Source organism: Melopsittacus undulatus, chromosome 4 (genome assembly GCF_012275295.1).
Source record: "Melopsittacus undulatus isolate bMelUnd1 chromosome 4, bMelUnd1.mat.Z, whole genome shotgun sequence".
NCBI lineage: Eukaryota > Metazoa > Chordata > Aves > Psittaciformes > Psittaculidae > Melopsittacus > Melopsittacus undulatus.
In genome coordinates, this window is record NC_047530.1 from 72,761,759 (window position 1) to 72,782,078 (window position 20,320).

Sequence of the window (20,320 nt, forward strand, 5' to 3'; positions counted from 1 at the left end):
CTAGTGAGACTAAGATTTCATCTAAACACTCCTTTTGCTTGGCGATTACAAGCTTTGGCTTGACAAGCAATCTCTGCACTGACAACAAATCTAGCAGGCAGATTGCTGATGGGGAGAGCTTTGCCATAAACACTATTTGTAGTTGTCAGCATTAAAAGCAGTTTGCCATCCACACCTGCCACCCCTGCACACATCCCAGCAGCACCACGGCACTGAACAGCACAGTGAATCATGTTACTTCAGAGCAAGCAAAGCCCAGATAAACTCCTTAGGAAAAAAATAAGTGTCCTTTAGCACTCTGAACACAGAAATTATATTAGAAGTGCCTCTTCTAGGGCTTGCAGAATACAGATAGGAGAGGTTTTAGGGATATTTAATATGTTTTTTTTCTTGGATTGCAACTCATTATCCTTTAGGTGAGCAAGTACATGAGGAAACACCTGGGAACAACCTAATGGGAGCTGAAATGTTTAGTAACCCTGCCCCCATTGTGTAGTGCTCTAAATAAAGAATAGTGAGCATTAAGGTATCCAGGACAAGTAACAGGTATCCATGGAGAAGCCAACTGGGCATTTTTTCCACATTTTGAGCAGACAGAACATCTGCCAGAGGCAGGTACTCTGCTGAATATAATTTAAACTATAAATAAATAATACTTGGGAGGTATCAATTGGCTGCTGACACAAAATACTGACAATATCATTAATAATTTATTGAGGGTAACAATCCAGGTGAAGCCTGCATGGCCAGTTGATCTGACATGTTAATTAACGAGAAGAAATCATTTCCCACATAAAAATAATGGCTAAGACTTCAGTACAATAGACAAAACACTCCCTTCAAAGCCAAGCAGCCCCACTCACTATGCTGCTCCACAGCACCCTGGGGATCAGAGATCCCATCTTTGCCTGAAAGACATCGGCTACTGCCACAAAAATGTTTTCTCAGCATAGCTTGAACACCTTCTGAGGAAAACCTGCTTCTCCCAATTACAGAAATGTGACGGAGTGCAGGAAAAAAACCATTTCTGCCCCCTACCCAGCTGTGCAAAAATCAAGAATACTGTATATTAAACTGTAAGGCAAAGGGGAAAACAAAAAGAAGGAAAAAAAATGGCGGGGAAAAAAAGGAAGAAAATATGAAAAAAATGAAAAGAAACAAAAGAGGAAAGAGAAAAGTTACAAAAAACAGAAGAAAAAAATTAAGAAAAAATGGGGGGCAGGGGGAAGGAAAAACAAAACAACAACAACAAACTAGAAAAAAAAACCAACATAAAAAAAGGAGAAAAATTGGAAGAAACTGTAAAAACAAAACAAACCAAACCAAAAAACATTCTTGCCCCCCCCCCCCCCGCTATGTGAAAATCAAGACCAACACATTAATCTGCAAAAGGAAAGTCTATGTGGGTCTTATAAATGTAAAGAACTTAAGTAAGGATTACCAAGCTCTCAGTATTACCAAGGGGTTCTGCATTCAGTCAAACACAAATTGCCCATGTCAGCAGGACTGCCAATACACCTTACTTGCCACAGAATGTGGCAGCTTCCATTGCCTCCTTTGATTCACGACTTCTTCAAGGTCTGAAGGAGAAAACACATTTACGGATGCTTTGAGCTCTGACCCAAACCCTGAGCATCCCTGAGGCTGAGATGACCCACAAGCCGTCTCATAGGCACTGACCACTGGGCCTTTCAAAACACTCACTGAGCTGTATATCACAGAATGGTTTGGGTTGGAAAGGACCTTAAAGATCACCTAGTTCCAACCCACCTGCCATAGGCAGGGACACCATCCACTAGACCAGGTTGCTCAAAGCCCCTGCCAGGGATGGGGCAGCTACAGCTTCTCTGGGCAACCTGTGCCAGGGCTTCACCCCTCTGACAGTAAAGAATGCCTCAAAAGTGAATATATTTCCTTTTTTTCTGCACCAAATTTTGGAGAGAAAAAGAGAAAAACATGCACCACTTGCTGTCATGAGGACACCAACAGGTCTAGCCTTGCTGTCAAAGCCAATGGCTTAAAAAAAAAAGAAAGGAAAAAGACACAGCATCTTTTATGTATGGCAAAGCCAAGAGAACAGGGAAGGGTCAAGCTCATTCCCACAGGACATTGCTTTAGGAAAGGAGTCTTTGTATGGGTCCTGGTACAGAACCACTGGTGGGACACCAGGAGCAGCACCCAACACCCTCTGCCTGGTGCAAGATGTTCAACAGAGTCAAGTAACCCTCAAGCATCACCACATCCTACAGCCCCAGCAAACCATAAGAAACCCCCAGGCATGGGAGGCTGTGCCCAAGCTTTGTACAGGGCAGGCAGACAACTGCAATGTTGTCACCAAAGGCTGTAACAGACCCTGCCTCCCAGGAGAGGTAGCACAGAGATGCAGAAACCAGGCATGGGCTTTTGGAGAGCTATTCTCCATGCAGAAAACTGGAGGCGCTTTTTACATGAAACAAGCAAACAAACAAAAAATGTAATAATAAAGAGATTGTAACTCCAGGTAAGTGCAACCATTATGCCTCAAATAACATCACTATAATGTGGGACACAAAACACTACATTTAATAAGTTATAATAAGATCACTACACACAGTACTTTTAAGGAATATCTAAAACTATGAGTAAATAATTCATAATTACACTAAAATATTCGGCAATATGAAGAAAGGAACCTCAGTCCTAGTCTCAAACATCTACTTTATCATGTTCTCCTAATTCCCCTGAATTACATTACCCTCTTTTTAATGAATTAGGAAATATGAACCCGCTACCAATGGTACTATGCCTCCACTTGACTGTGCATCCTAAACACATCCTTGATGTGTGTTGAGTACCACCCTGAGTCATTGTCCTGCCACCAAGCATCAGCAGCAATAAATTGCACTGAGTGCCAGTAGCAATCGCCCTGCGTATGGGGTGAGGAACAAAACAACTACCACTCCCACACTACAGCTGGGCTAAACAAAGCATATCAGAACAGACTGCTTTGTGACAAGCTTGCAGTCAAAAAACCCAGAATAATCCCAGGGAAGCAATGCAAAATGTCACTCCAGTCCAGCATACTGACTGGGCAGATGAATTGCAAATGGTTTCAAACCAGTTGCCTAAAGATGCACTATTAAAACAAAAAACTGCAAATGTTATTTCAATTAACAATGATTTAGTCATTTTACTAAAAAACCTCATTCTTAGTATTCATTTCTTTATCATTTCTATTCCATGTAAAGGAAGAAAAATTAATATTCTAATATTCTACAATTTGAGTGACAGGTATTTATCTTTCAATTACTCAATTTATGCTAAGTTGATTTTTGAGTACAGCCTAAATTTGTCATTGCTCCCCAGCCTTCTGCAGATTTTACAGAATGGAAAACCCCAGCAAACTGTGATGCAGCTTGTGCCTGTCACTCCAGGAATATTTACGATTGTTTTAAAAGGGCAAAATGCACATGTAACATCTTCCCCCGCTGTGGTGAGCAGCACCTGAATGTCCTTCTGCTTGAGGAAGTTCAGCACTGCAGGAAACATAGGGCAGCAGCTGCACATCCCCTGCCTCAGCAGGTGCACATTTGGGGAGAAGAACTCAAACACTGCTTTGCAGCCTGGGAAAATGTCCACATGTGCAAGCAGAGGATGCATACACCCTGCCCTGCATGCAGCATGAGCAGATTCATGTCAGCATCTCTCAGCAACTGATTTCCATGCTGTAAGCATATTTTCAGATTACGAATCGAATAGGAACAAAACTTTGCTGGGTTTCCTCTCTTGTGGGACACATTAATTTATGTGCAAACAGAGTGCACAGGTGTTTACAGGGTGCAGAAAACAAATCTATTAACATCAGATTTTTAAAACAAGGAGATTTGTCTGACAAGGTAAAATATTTCCTTTGCTTGACTTGCTGTGTGAGCTGGTATCTCACAAAAGAAAGTTAATATTGAATGAGCAGTATTATGCTAAGTTAAAAAGACAATATTTGGTGTTGAAAACTGTGCTTAGCAGAAGGCGGATGATCTGGGACACATCTGAAAGGGTATCAAACCAGTAAGTACATAAATACCAAACACAAACCTTCCCTTTGTCGCAAACACAAAAAAAAACCCCTCTCTTTCGAGAGAAAGAAATTAATGGTGAAAAACAACATTGTGCATTAAAACAGAAAAACCACACATTCAGTACCACACTCACAAGTAACCTGCTGACTCCAAACCTCCTTGTGCAACCGGGCTTTGGAAATTCTACAACTAACTCAGCTGTTGAATATAAAAACTAATTGCAATCTCAACCTAAAAGACAGAATTTCTGCGGCAAACAGAAAGTACTCGTTTCCTGAAACACCACAGTAAATCTCTCTTTATTTCCCAGCAGTGATCAGGAAACACCGGTTCATTCTTTTTCTTTCCCAGCTAAGTATCTCAAAGACATATTTTAATTCTGTGAGCCCCATGACCAGCACTCATCATTTCCAATACTGAAACAGTTTCCAAATGGAATTCCAAACACTAATACAGGATGTGTAGAATGCAGATTTTATTTCCCACTTGCAGATCTTGCCTGCCCTCCCAAAGAGAAGCATGTTCTTATTTGAACAGGGCAGCTCTAGGGACTCATTTGAGCTCAGATGATAGAGAGAAACGGGCAGTGGGCCATCCATTTGGTCTGTGTCTCACGCAGGGGATGCCCAGCGTCCTCGCCAGGACTGTCCCAGCAAGGCATTCCAAGATAAAGGATGACCCAAGCTCCACCATCCTCCTGGGGGGCTCCAGCTAAAAAGAAAGGCCAGGCTATGCAGACTGGATTCTCAAGGGCAACGAGGACAAGTCCATGATTAATAAAATGCAGCCCAACAAGGAACAGAGTCAGCGGAAAATTCTTCACCTTAACTAAGTTTAATGGGTTTAATTTCATTCTTTCTGCCTTCTCAAACAGTCCTGCCTGCTTTTCCTCCCCTCCTCCTTCATCCCAGAGGACTCTTCTCTCCATCCTTCCCACAGGGAAGTGACAGCCTTGAAGGGCAAGACCCACATTCCCTTTTTTCTCATTTCATTTAAGAGCCTAGGTTGGAAGGAGCTTAGGCTGAGTTTAAAAAAGGGTGAAATGCAGCTACTTATTTTTTATTTTCCTCCAGAAGTAAATAAACTCTAGACACTAGCCATGTATTTTCCCACCAAATAAACTACCTCTATCTAAAGCAGAAATTAAGACACATAGAAGAAAGCTGAAGAGGCACTTTTGCAAGGGCCTGTAGGGATAGGATAAGGGGGAATGGCTTTAAACTGACAGAGGGGAGATTTAAATTAGATATGAGGAACACGTTCTTCCTTGTGAGGGTGGTGAGGCACTGGCACAGCGTGCCAGGAGAAGCTGTGGCTGCCCCGTCCCTGACATCAAGGCCAGGTTGGACAGGGCTTTGAGCTACATGGTTTAGTTGAAGGTGGGCTGGGACCAGGTGATCTTTAAAGTCCCTTCCAAACCAAACCACCCTATGATTCTATATACAGACTATATCACAGAGTGCTTGGAGACATTATTAACAATATGCTACACAATTATCTTCTACTGGCACCACAAATCTTTTTTCCTACTTAGTCCTGGAAGCTGAATTCTCACTAGTACTCAAATTATTTTAAAGCACTTGCCAATGTCTCAGGACTTTATCTGATGCCTTCCCAATCATACCAAGTCATGCCCACTAAGCTAAAAATATGGGCGGGTGGGTGGCCCTTCAGAAGAACGTGGCAACTTCAGGTATCTCTGGGCATTCTTTCCCTGCCTCAAAGGCATGGCTTGATTTTGATTAAGTAGTTATGAGAGATGCCAGGTTTGCTGGGGTGCAAACAGCATGCAGATAGATGGGCAGGCCCTGTCCTAGCAAACAAACATCATCCCCTGTGCCGCAGTGTACATGTAGACAGGACTGGCATGTCTGCAGCATTTGAAACAGTGGGGAGGGTGGAGTGTTAAATCTCATTTTTAATCTTTCCTGACACCTCTGTGAGTTAGTATAGTTTCAATATCAAGGTTCTGCTATGAGAAAAAATTAAAACATAACAAGTTCTAAGGGACTTGGCTGGAAATCAAGAAAGAAAATGCATTTCTGCACCTAATGAAAGAAACAGACCTTCACAAGAGCCTTCTACCTTGGAAGTTAACCAGATGTTTAAAAGCATAGGTTTCCTCTGCACTCCACCTTTCAACTCACATCATTGACATGCATAAAGAAAGCATCGTTTTCGTGACAGGCCATAGAGGTCTATACCTCTACATCCACGTGATCTTTGCTTCCATGGCACAGGCATGCACATGCAATCACACATCAGCAGCTAAAAGGCTGCCATTAGGACATGGCATCCCTTTGCGCCCTGCCAACACCAAACACACTAAATACACTATGTGCTGCAGACCACAGCTTTGTGCATCAGCCAGAGGTATCACCTCTTTTACCCCTCTACAGTACTGAATTTACTATGCTTACATACTTACTCATACGTTACATATATACTGATATACCATATTAATTATATTACCTTATCACACTATGATCTGGCCCAATTATAAGCCAACAGAATGCCCTGATAAGCATAAAAAAGCAGCAAGAGCCTCTTACTCTAATAGTTGAAACTTGTCACTTCAGCAATTTCAATGTAGAATAAAATACCTATAAAATTTTTCATGAGTTAAAATGTCCACATAAGTGGTTAGGCAAAAGTTAAAGAGAATTGAAAGCCTTTGTTAATAACCAAAGCACATAAATAACCACTTATTTTCTTTTTGGGCATATATGGACATTTTTGACAGTTCAGATGCATCCTGGAAACACCTAAAGAGTATTTCTGAAGTTTCTCATGAATATGAAAATTAAATTGGCACTATCACTCTTCCCAGTAGCAATCCACAGTGAATCCCATGAGAAATCACATAACAAATGCAGGAGATATTGGAAGGTCAGGCTCCCTTCTTCCCCCTTTCCACCGTCATGTCCTTCTAACACCCTGAGAAGAAAACTGCTACCTGATTGATAGAAGTGCTCTTTAACTAAGAAAAACCTATGGAAACTCCACGCAGCGCAGACATAAACCCTCCTACAATATCTGTGGGCAGATCACTCTTTGTCATTGTATGAATGCTAAATTTAGGAAAATCTTACTAATATTATGATAGTACAGCTGTATGGCAAAGGGCTGGGGGCCAAACTAACAGAGAGTATGGCCTCACCTACACATGCCCTTCTGAATTAGGACAGTTTACTTGAAATATGACAAACAGAATGATGTAAACTGTAAGCTACAGCAGGTATGCTTGCAAAGATAACAGCAAATTACAAACCTTGATCTATGAGGACCAATTGGATCTGAACAGAAAAGGTAAGAAATGGCTCATCAGACTGCTGTCACTTTACAGACCTTCCTGGGACAGCCTCTTGCTCCTAAAGATGTTCAAAGAGCTAATTGTGTGGAAGGACAAGAAGAGGTTTGTGCTTATTTACATGAATGAGTTAGGATTTGACTATTAGATCTTGCTAGAGAGCGCTCAGTAATGAGCACTTTGTGTCTTCACAGATGACCTCTCAAGCAAAAAAGTAAAGATCTTTGGGTTTACAAGAGATAAGATTTAACAGCAATAAAAGCCATATGAAGACTGAAGGATGCTGATGCTCAGCAGTGTCTGTCCAGAATTAGCAAGCAATGAAAAGGTAGAAATTTTTTTAATTTGGAAAATACGAACATTTCTGGTTATGTGAAACAAAGGAAGACTGCAAAGCACAAATTGCTCTAACCCCTTGGTTTGCATCAATGGAATACTAATTAATCCTGGTTTACAAACTGAAGTCAAGCTAAAAGGGCTTCACCAAGCTGGCTACCATCTGCAAGCCTTTCCCAGGAACTATCGGTATTTCCAGCTTTGCTTTTCACTCCTTGATATTATGAAATCCTTTTGCTGATTTGCCACCCCACTGCTCCTCCACTGCTTCAGAAGCTGAACAACGGTGAAGGCAGAGCCCATGCTGCTGGAGAAGGGGAAGGCAGGGGATGGGTAGTTATACCCCATCAGGCCAACTTCAAATCACGGAAAAACACTGCACAAAGTAATCAAACAATTTTCATCAGCTACAAGACAAGGTTGCAAGCAAGGGCCAAAATAGATTTGTCAGAGCAAATCAGGTCAAATGGACTTAATTTCCTTCTGAGGCAGAAGAACAGAGCTGCTGAGTAGAAGAGAACTTGACTGCCTGCAAGAATACTACTTTTATAATTGATTTTACAATACTATTAACAAACTACAGGAAAAAATAATGCAGAGGCTGAGTAAATGGCTAAATGAGTAAATGGCTAAAAAGCGCAGCTCTCTGCAGCAGGAATATATTTGCTTCACCAATAGAAAAGTGAGGATTTCCCATTTATTTCCCATCAAATTCCCTGTAAGGTGGCATCCTTGCTGGAAACACCAGCCTGGTCTCCAGGGTGGTCCCTCCTGCAGCACTACCACTCTGAAAATGCCTCCAGCCTTTACACCGATCTCACCTGGGATTTCAGGGGCAGTCCAGGACCAAAGGGGTCAAGTTGTCCCCCCCCCAAGTCTCACTGGGGAGTCAACACCCCAAAATCCTGGGCACTGGGATTTCCAGCTCCTGACACATTCTTGTTCTGCACAAATACAGCAACAGGAAAGGCTCAAATTAAATTAGAATAAACTTAGCTCTCAGCCCAGCAGGAGCTGCTCTTCTCAGGGCAAAACTGCTTGGTACTAAAGGGAGATCTGGGGACAATCCTACACTGAAATACCGTGGAAGGAGCTATTATAGAAAACACCGACATGGCAAAACCAAATTATGCTCACACTAGGCCATGTTGCTCAAGGTTCTGTCCAACCTGGCCTTGAACACTGTGAGGGTTGAAGCTTTTACCATTTCTTTGGGCAACCTGTTCCAGTGCCTCACCATTTAAAATGTTTCCTGAACTAAGATAAAAATAGCCATTCTCAGATTAGTAGTTTCAGTCTTTGCTCAAATTATTTTGCAGGAACTTTCTTATTTAAGATATGTCATGCTTCACTTCCACATCTGGCCAAACAAAATGTCCCTCAGATTCATGGTGGCTCAAATTCAGATCCTGGCACAACCCATACACTATGTGAGTCTTTAAACTGAACTTCTCACAGATCCACAACAGCATCCTTGTGACTCCAATACCAGGACTACTGCCAGAGCCTTTTTCTGTCCAGAAATACAAAATAATCACTAAATCATTTATAAAACTCATTCGGAGAGGCAGTGATGGTAAGAGGACAAGAATAAAATGAAGACCTCCAATTTATGCTTATTAACCAGAAAAATAATAGATGAGAAACCGCATAATTTGATCACCGTAGAGTTTTCTTAATCGCTCATGAATTTCTCAGAGAGGAGCACTTTGGTCTATATTTAGCACGCAGTGTCTCCACATCCCTGCCCACTGGTGAGTTTACAGGAGTGAAGCATTCCCTGCCTGACACTGCAGCATGAGAAAGCAACACTCCTCACAACCACATTGCTTTTGTTCTGTGAGAAATTCAAGCGCTTCACCTTCCACACATTTCCAACCAGCACTCACACAACACATTCAACCTGCCAGGGCTTGACGTGTGTGAACACCATTCCCCAGCCCCACCAGTGAGATCCTGCCCCCCAGCACCCCATAACCCAACCCACACAGCCCCAGCTGCAGAAGGGACAGAGTTCCCACGCTCACAGGGAATCTGGTATTCATATATTCCTCTTTAGATACATTTGATTTCCTGGAGGCATGGCACAGATTTGTATCAGAGATCAAGTTTTAGTGCTCCTGAGTTTTCTCAATCATTGTACATGTCACTCTCACAGAGATTACTAGCTCTTGCTTAGCCCTCCAATACTTATTCAAGGAAAATATTGATCTACATGTGTAGACTGATGCTACAAGGCTCGTCTGTGCCAGCACACACAGCACAAGATCAGCACAAGAAGTGCTCAAGGAGAATGTATTCTGTTTGATTAACCGTGAACAAGTATTTTTTGCAAAGACATGACTTCTGATGAATCACCAGTTATTCAGATTATATATGGTGAAAGGAAAGCTCCTGCCGAGCTCCAGCTTAAAACTGCTATCAGTTTTCTCTCCTATATCTCTAAAGAGATCTAAGGGGGTAAAAGGAGAAAGATCCACAAAAGCTTTCTGCATTGAAGCTCAGTACTGTGGGAAACTGCTGTTTTATGCAGGAGGAAGGATGTGTTACCCAAAATTCAATGGCTGCAAGTTATATAAGAGCTGTAGTTACCAAAACTGTTCATTCCCAGTTGTGTCTCCTTAGAACCAGCACATAAACCACTACACATTTGCATTTAAAAATGGGGTGGGTTTTTTTTTCCCCTTTTTTGATCCAGCTGGGCCCTTTGGCTGTGCTGCACCTGATTAGCAGCTGCAGGAGGGGCAGCAGGAATCTGAGCCATGAAGGTCCAAATTTCAGCACATGATCACTTAGCAACAAATATGTTTGCCTCCTTGACCACCAAATACTGTTTTTTTTCCACTAACAGATATTTTATATAATGGCAGCACTGGAAAAAGATTTACTGAACTGCTAAGAAAATAAGATTTTTATATCAGTTTTGTATCATGTTTAGGTTACACTCAGAAAAAAAAAGAGAGAGAGAAAGACTTCCATGACATAGAGCTCCTGAATTATTTTTTCCCTGTCACTTCCCATCTAACACACCTTACTGATGTCTCAGCTCATATTCAAAAGCTGTCTAGACATAGTCCTCAGTAACCAGGTCTAGGTGGCCCAGCTTAACTAGTGGAGTTGGACCAGACGACCTCCAGAGGGCCTTTCCAAACTCAACAATGTTTGAATAGGTGATATTTTGCAGAGAAGTGGTTCACAGAGATGGTTTCTAAGCAAATTCAGTCATTGAGTTGTCCCTGGTGAAAGCTGGCTTGGGTTTCCCAAGACCCTGGTGCCTTCCCACCAATGCAGAAGGCCAGGACTCCCTCATCCTTTGTCAGAGAATGTAAGGAAGAGGTCCACACCACACGTGCAGGTCCATGCTCCACCAAACCCAAGCTAGAGGTGGCTTTCTGCCATTCTGATGCAGACAGGGAAACCCAGTGGGCAATGGCCCATCCAAGGTGGAGCAACACTGGCATGCACAATGTTGCAAGAGTCTGTGCTGGACCTTTGCGTTCCTCACTCTACCTCTCTATCCAAATTTCTACCCTGTCAATACAATGAGATTGTCTGAACACCAAGACCTGGTCACAAAAGCTAGTAAGACAGTGGAGAAGGAGAGGAAGAAGATGAACAAGGTGTAATTCATGAACTGTACCAATCATTGATTGATGCAATATTTTGATTCTGGTTAGCTCCTCTACTAACTCCAGAGTATTTTCCCTCCCTTCTGTCCCCTGCCCACAACACTTCGCCAACATTCGCACACACCCCACACCCCTCCCAAAATACAGATGGTAAGATAAAAATAGAACAACCAAACGTTCCACCTTTAAAGTTGCTAAATTTGTACTGGGTTTTCTTTAAAGCTAAGCGACCATGAGAATAACACATAGGAGAAACATCTTTAAATGGCTATGGAAATTATCTATATCACAGCAGCCTTCAGATTTGTATTACAGTTCTTTGTTCACTCAAGTTGTTTCAGTTCTGAAATCGTTCCCCTGCATCTGTTTCTGAGGGAAATCTTTCTGTGGAGACCCACAGTTACATAATTCAAGCTATTCACATTTTTAAAAGAACACTGGAATATGCCTTTGATTTCATCGCTATTTATTTAATTAAAAGCCTGGCAGGCTGTTTGATTTATTTAATCAGAAAATGATGTTAAAAGGTTTCCAAAATATCATTTAATGAGTTTCGAAAATGGATGCATATACCATTGCTGCCAGGTTTCTGTACATTTCAGGTTCATATTAACTGTTCAGGCTTTTTTAGCCATTTCAGCAGCTTATCGGTAAGTCGCAGGATAATACAGCAATTGTAAAAGGCTACATGCTCCTAAATGCATGCAGAGGTAAAGCCCCAGAAGGGGAATCCAAAGTAACAGTCAAAACCTGTTCTCCCCATGAACACCATCGTGAAGGTTTGCTGACAACCGAGCTTAAAATCCTCCATCACAATAATGTGAAATCAGGACAATAGGTTTTGAAAATAAATGCTTTGAATGTTCTTCAAAATTATACGTTATCATAATAATGGAGGGGTTGAATATATATCAAAAATAATCCTAAATGGTTAGCAATTACCCTTATGAATCATAACCATCTTCGGATTCTGAAAAGCCATTTGAACATCTCAGCTGTGAAACTCTCCCTTTGCTGACAGACACTCCAAAAAATGGAAACAGTGCAAACCTCAGAGCCAGACCTGAGCAACCCTGGGTGTTCCCAGGGAAAGCTCTGGGGTCTGGTGTCAGGCAGAATCTCAGAGCACTCCCCCCACGCAGGAGGTTTAGACTGTGGGTCATACAAATGAAAAGACCCAGGAGCCATCTGTGCATGCTCACCTCAAATATCTGTGGCCCCTAAATCAAAATCTGTTTGTGAGGGAAGGCGAGGGAACGGGAGACAGGTTCTGCTGAGCTCAGCCCTGCTGCTACCCCAGGAAGGACCAGGAGGGATCAGCAGATCCTGGCTTCTTTTCCTCTAAGGGTGTGCTGGGTCTGCTTTCCACTTTCCACATGTTATTATCCCAACAACCTAAAAGCTGTATGTAATTAAGGAGGATAAGGGAAACATAAAGAAAAGTCTTCTATTTCCAGAAATTAACGTTTTGGTGATGAGGCAGTAAATTATCCTAATCAAGTTTGGAGGCATCTATGAGAAATCATTTTTATATGATTTAATGAGAGAAGGCATCAGAAATGGTGATTTTAATCAGTCAAGTGGGATTTATAAGCAAGAAGATCCTGCTTAAACAACTCAAGACTTCTCAGAAAAAAAATCTTTACTGTCTCTGCAGACAGTCAAAACAAAATTTATTGTATATATTTACTAATTCTCTAAACCCCTTGGTAACATTGCATATCAAAAGTCAACTGATTAAAGTGGAAAACAAAGTTAAAGAAAAAAATCTTCATAAGCACTTGCTAGAGAAAAACAAGAGGCTCTGAGTCTCCATCAAAAGACAGGGCTGACTCAAACCAAATGCTATTAGGACTCATAAATCCCTATTTATTATAAATCCAATGGCTATATTAGAGTGAGAAATACTCAATACCTTCTAATTCTTTTTCTAATTTGTAAGTCACTTGCACCCCGGCCTGCACCACACAGCGATAGCAGAGGACTGGAACAAGAGTAACATGGAAAATGGCAAATTAAACAGAATCCTCCAAAGGGCTCAGCCTCAAATTGTACTCTCCTGACTTAATCTAACCACCATGACATGCCTCCCAAATGCTACGTCCCACGGCACCATACAATCCCATGTCATTGCAGAATGCAACAGTACTGTTACATCTATTTTGAAATCATGAATTATAGAGTAGATCAAGGTTAAGATATTTCAAAACATGTCAAGATCCCTGAATCCACCCCACTGATCCTTCCAGTGACTTTAATTCTCTCTTATTTTTCATTTGTTGAACCAGAAGTCTGCATTTATTTTTATAGGTATTTCTACCTCCTTCAGTTCCAGACTAATGAATGTCTGCCTCTGTCATGTCAGTACAGAGAGAAGAAAAGAAGTGCTAAGAGTATACCATGAAATAAGTATTTTTTGTTACTTATTATTAGTCACTTGCCATCTGATTTTGATGCTGGGAGCAGGAGATCTCCGTAGGACAGAGGAGACACGTGGACTCTTCATTAGGGACTGTAGTGGCAGGACAAGGGGTAACGGGTTTAGACTTAAACAGGAGAAGTTTAGATTGGATATAAGGAGGAAGTTCTTTACTGTAAGGGTGCTAAGGCACTGGAATGGATTGCCCAAGGAAGCTGTGAATGCTCCATCCCTGGTGGTGGTCAAGGCCGGACTGGACAGAGCCTTGGGTGACATGGTTTAGTGTGAGGTGTCCCTGCCCATGGCAAGGGGGTCAGAACTAGATGATCTTAAGGTCCTTTCCAACCCTAACCATTCTATGATTCTAAGATTCCATGAGTAGCCTGGTTATTTACAAAGGATATTGCAGATCTGAGCACAATTCAGACACAGAAAATAATTTACTTAAAGAAACAAAGAAGCGTAGGCTGAAAGCACCTAGTTTTCTCTTAAAACCCTAGAAGTTGAAGAACTTGGATGACTATCAAAGCCTCTTCCACTAAATATGCTACAAATTCCCATCCGTGAAGACACAGTGTAGGACCTCAGGCAGCCCAGGCAGCAGCTGCTCCCTGCAGTACCTGTTGTAGGAATATGGCAGTGGGGAACAAACACAGCAATTCCTCTGAGCCATATTTCTGGGGTGGGTAAGAAACCAATTTATCTCTATGGTATTGATGCTCCTCATGGCAATCTTACAGAAAGATAAAATAAGACAGCAGCTTTGGAAAATTGGCTGTATTCTAAGGATGCTTAATGACTATGTGCAGAAGCCATGTTATTTTATGAGATCCCCTTTGTTGTTAAGTCAGGAGACATGGCACAGAAGCCAAACAGCACATCTGGCACTGGGGGAAGGTTCATCCTAAAACTGCTGCTGTGCTCAATACACAGTTCCCCACTTGGGACTGCAGACATCTGAGTGAAATCAACTGCTTTCATGGGGAAACATTAGAGTGGAGTGCAATTTTAAAATCAAAATATAGTCCACAGGCAGGGTTTCCCAGCCCTAACAAAGGATGCCTTGGTCTGCAGCAGCACAGGGATACAGACATCATGACATGAGCACAGGAAAGGGCACATATTACTACCAGACTTCACTTTGTCTTTTGCACCTCATCTTTGGAAAGAAACCAAATGCCAAAACTGCATCACTGTACAAATTCATCCATTTTCATCATGTTCTAGTACTGAAATACAGTCTTCTGAGTTTCAAAATCCAATTCCATTTCAATTCAATTTAATGATACAAAATTATGATTTTTTTCATTGATAGGAGGGTAACAGATAAACACTACAAAGGCAGCTTTATAGGCTGAAAGTTAGAAAGTTACATACACTGCATTAAAGGTCTCTTACTTCTGGGATGTGAGAGAAACCCATTATAAAAACGGGGTTGTAGAAAAGAATTGCTCCCTGGAGGCTGCTGTCCCATCTGCATTGGTTTCACTGAAAACAAATGCTGCTCCCAGTAGGATTAACAGAACATTGGGATTGTACTTCAGAACACAAAATGTAAAGAAGCTTATCCCACACTAAGTGAGAAGCTGGAAGGCAGGCAGGGTACCTGGTGAAGTACCAACTAGGCTGATGCCAGCAGCACAAATGATCTTGTACGTAAGTCAACCTTCCTCTCCGCTCAGCCTTGGCTGACTTCTGTCTAATCCTTCTGGGCTCAGCTGGACCAGACACAAAAAGAAGTCCTAAATACCCTCTCCCATTTGGTTCAGATCGAACACTTGCACCTGTAACTTCAGCTAATGTGCAAATCAACCATAGTTTAATTAATCTTCCTCCAACCTACTTCCCACAGACAATATATTCATCATCCCCAGGATTCTTCTGACCTAGACACAGATCCATCAGACTCACCCCCAGTAACATCACTGCTCTTTCTACAGCCAAACACAATTGAAATTAATTGGAAAAACCTTTTCAAATGTACAACCTGCTCACTGACTTCCTGAGACAAAAAAAACCCCAAACTTTGTTTTTACACCTAACCAAACCAGCACCCTGGCTTCTCAACAACTGCAAGTTATTTCTGTTCTTTCCATGCCAGCAGACATTTCAAACTTGTACTGCCCTCCTGGCATCACGTAAAGACAACAGCGAGAGCAGGTAACAGCCCTACACCGAGAAGGAAGAAAGCAGACTGAGTCTCTTACTGGCTTTATCTACAGCACATCCAACAGAGCAAGCTGGAAACAATTTTATATTTCTAATAATACCCTTCAAATTATTGCTTCTATTTTGCAGTAGCGGTGGGTTGTCAGATGCAAACTCTAAGTTAAGATAGTTTAGATGGCAGATTTTTGCAACATATTATTTCCACAAAGAGGAGAAACTTATCTTGCACAGCACATATGATCAATGCTGAGGCTACTATCTCCTGGTCTTCAGCCCAGCTCCAGCGGCCAAACGTCACAGCACCACACTCAGCTTCTCAGAAAACTACCTCTGAATGAAATCCATTTTTTGCATTAGCAGAGGTATTCAGGTACATAACCCATATGAAACGTATCCCATTTTTCTTGATCTATTGCGTACACTCCTAAACACAAGTTGCCCACGTTTGTGTAGGAATGTTACTGCATGTTCCCAGAGCTAGAGCACTGTCTTGCCAAACGTATTTCAGCTTCCAGCTGACTGACAGGGCAGATTCCTAAAGAATCTGCTGAGAGAGCACCAAGATAGAGAGATGGGTCCTGACTACCTACTAAAGTTTTAACCTACTAAACATCCAGCCTTCCCTTCTTCAAAAAAAGCACATGCTGTAGGGAGGACTGCACCTTCCCTCGGGTGTGTTGTTGTCTTCCCTCCCTGAGCCAGGGAAAGCTACCTGCTGGAAATAAATTGCTGCAGCTTATATAGACCCCCTGTGCTTGTGCCAAAGGCAGTGCCACGAAGGAAGACTTTTTATCTCCTCACCACCTCCATCTTCCTATTTACATGCTCTTGTCATCACTGATACTGATTCTCCTCCAGTCCAGCTGCCCTCCAGCTCCAAACTCTACTCCTCACCCATTTACTTACATTTTAAATACTTTTTTGACTTAAAAACTCTTTCATCCCCCAATGTTTTATCAAGATAGGGCACATTTTGCTCTACTTTACCCAATATTCATCTCATCTTATAAAACTAGGTCACAAAATGTGCAAATTTATATGAGTTAGACTTTACAGATCCAGAAAATACCTCCTTTTCTTGTTGTTGTTGTTCTGCATGTAATTTCTAAGCCAGAAATATTTGCAAAAATAAATTCAAAAGTATACAAACACACCACTTTGTTTTGAAATTCTAAGGAGTTATTTAAAAAGTACCTTTTCTTCAATGGTTTGTGTTTTAAAACAGTTCTGCTAGGAAACAGAAAAACCAGACACCTGGAGTCCTCTTGCCTGCATGTCAGCCCAGAAATCTTTATATAAGGGAGAAAACAGAGAGTTTTTCTTGAATTATCAGGGAGTGTTTCTTGAAATATCAGCAGTGTTTCTGGAAGAGCGCAAGCAAAGCACCTCTGCTGCCCTCAGTCCCTCTGGATACTGGGCTGAGTTACTAAAATGCTGCAGCCAGAGGCTCTCAGAAGTGGCCTCCTGCACTAGAAAAGCAGCACATCAAGGAAATGCTGGGAAACCAGCATATGGACTGAAAATCTGATATTCTGAATATTCCCCTCTGAATATTCTGAATGGCTGGCAGCCCACGCCAGTGCTGCAGCATCGCAGGCTGCCAGGCGATGCCACAGGGTGCATAGCACACCAACCATGCTGCAGCATCCCCACACCACTGAACCACAGTGGAAGTTTTCCCACCTCGCCGAGAGCGCCGAAGTGCATCACCTTGGTAACAGACACATTGCCAAAAATCCCTTGAACATTTTCACTTTGTAGGAAAAAACAAGTGAGGCCATCTCAAAGCATTTGCAAAATTTGACTGTGTCACTGAATTAAAGGGCAACCTGAGGTATACACAACTTCCAAACGTGGATGGTAAGACCTGCAAGGTGACATTTGCTTCACAGAGCATTTGCTTTCCCTACTCACCCGTCGTTTCCACGATGCCCTCCAGGATGACGACAATCTCAAACTGTTCTGTTTGCATGCTGCGCTGGGAGAGGTCGTAGAAGGGGCTCTTGGCATCAATCACATGGCAGATGGTAAGCGGGGACACAAGGAAAAGCTGGTCGGCCCCTGTGCTGAAGCCCACGTCGAGCTCCAGCTGATCAAGTGGGAGGAACTCGCCCTCTGGGGTCTGGCGGGACTGGATGGGCAGCGAGGGGAGAGACACAGAGAGAGAGATATCACCACTGGAGCAGCCATCACCCAGGCACCCAACAGCATCCTGCATCCCTGACAGAGCTCTGTACCACCTGTCACATGATGCAAAACCTGGTCCAGCCATTAGGCCATGAAATGGGTGGAAACCTAGTACTGGAGAGGTAGAGCAGGAACAAATTACTTCTAATACATATCTTACAGCAATTGCAGCTCACCAGCATAGAAGCCCTAGATCTTTAAGGTCCTTTCCAATCCAAGCCATTTTATGATCTTGTGAAAATCACAGGCCACTGATTAGAGTGATGGCTCTGGCACTGACCGCAGCATCACCCATCAGGAGGAAATGAACATCCAGCCCACCCTTCACCCAGCTTTGCACACCATCCCTTGTACAATGGGTGCGCAGAGTGGTGTACCCATAAAGGGTCCCCTGCCCAGGATCTCAGACAAGGTATCAACCCTTGAGATACCCAAAACCTCACCAGATCCACACTGCAACACAGTGATCACAGGAGAGGGCTCACAGCCACCTCCAAGGTCCCTCCCATTTCTCCCTGGGGAAAGTGGCAGCAATTACGTTCATTAGCAGCCTTTCCCATAAGACAGAGCACCTCAGCATTAAGAACAACCACTGTCAGCCCCACAGCAGCTGGGCACAGTCCTCCAGGGAAGTTTTTAGATTGCTGTCCTTTTGACAAAAGAAGTCCAGAGAAGAGGATGCTGTTATTGTGTTAGTTACCACTGCCTGGTAAGAGCAGCTGTAAACCACAATTTAACAGCTATGTGACAAGTCCATAAAATCATGCCTGGAGCTGCAGCCTCAGATTCAGCTCTCTGGCTCGTGCGCCTTGCTGCAAGCTTCACATCCCCAATCCGTAAGGAGCACTGTAACCAGCACAGCCCTGCCCAAATGCTCCCACTCTGGCTTTTATTGCTTCTCCTTGTGATGTGAATAGGCAGGAACAGAACATTATAGCCCTTCCCAGTCATTACTTTTATTACAGAATTTTCCATTATTTGCTATTCAGATTTAAAAAAAAAAAACAACAAAACCAAACCAAAAAACTCAACAACAAAAAAAAGTTTTGCAAACTGCTGTGCCTCAAACACAGCCAAAACCCAGTGTTAAATCACTACTTGGTTGTGGCTGGCCCATCCCTGGAAGTGTTCAAGGCCAGGCTGGACAGGACTTTGAGCAACCTGGACTAGTGGAAGGTGTCCCTGTCTGTGGCAGGTGGTTGGAATTGCATGGTCTTTAAGGTCTCTTCCAACCCAAACCATCCTGTGATTTTATGACTCTGATACTTGAGAGGCATATCCATCATTCCTTACATTTTCAGCTGATGTCAAACTTCCAATATTGAGCAATATTACTCACTTGAAATAGGCTGTTTTTTTCTTTAACAGGAGCATGATTATGCTTGCAGGAAGAAGCATAATCATTCCCTTAACTTTTCTGCTGTTCCCATTCTCCTCATTATTCAGATGCATTAAGCACGAAAGGGGGGCAGGAGGGAGGCAAGATGCCTCATTGAACAGGGACTAGCACAGACATCACCTCCAGATTATCAGCTCTTCTACAGGTGACACCAACATCCCCTAGGGAAACCCAGCCCCACGACTTCTATAAAACAGCCCTGCACTGGCTGCTGCAGAAGGGGGAATGCCACATGTTCCCAGGGCAGCCCCCAGTGAGGGGTGCAGCCATGGCCGAGGGTCAGAAACTGTAGGGAGCCTAAAAGCAAAAGGGATCCTAAAAGCAAAAGGCAGCAGACAGAGCAAAACCGGATTATGCGCCTCGCTTAGGACTTGGTTTCTATTTTTAACATATTTCCTGAATGGTGGCTAGATTTGAAGGAGACCTAATCCCAGACAAACAAATGTGTGTTTCATTGCCCTGAAGTTTTGGCTAAGAAACACGCCTTAATTTTTGTGTGTGAAAATTCAGATTTATCACCTCTGTCTCTGCCACCCCGTTCTAGCATACACCATACAGTTTTAGATAAAGACATCAGAGCCAAGAAACATCTAGAGCACATCTGCATAAATATCCTGCCTGCGGGGTTTTGTTTGTTCTTTTATTAGAGAGAAGTCTATTTGCCAATAAAAAGGAAAAAACACAAGCAAAGCACCAAATATAACACCCGTTAAGCAGAGCAAGGAGCAGCTTCAGGGAGAGAACTACTTCCACCAGCCATCCCACACCCCTAAAATACCATTCTAGCCCCACAGAAGGCAAGGGCTGGCCCATATC

General features: G+C 42.7%; 1 protein-coding gene across 1 annotated transcript in view; it reads right to left on the reverse strand.

The window, feature by feature from the left end:
• KCNJ3 (potassium inwardly rectifying channel subfamily J member 3) overlaps positions 1-20,320 on the reverse strand; it is a 50,192-nt gene that overhangs the window by 26,056 nt on the left and 3,816 nt on the right. The window contains exon 2 of the mRNA XM_005154029.4: positions 17,833-18,049. Coding sequence (XP_005154086.3) covers positions 17,833-18,049 — 217 coding nt within the window. The remainder of the gene's footprint in view (positions 1-17,832; positions 18,050-20,320) is intronic.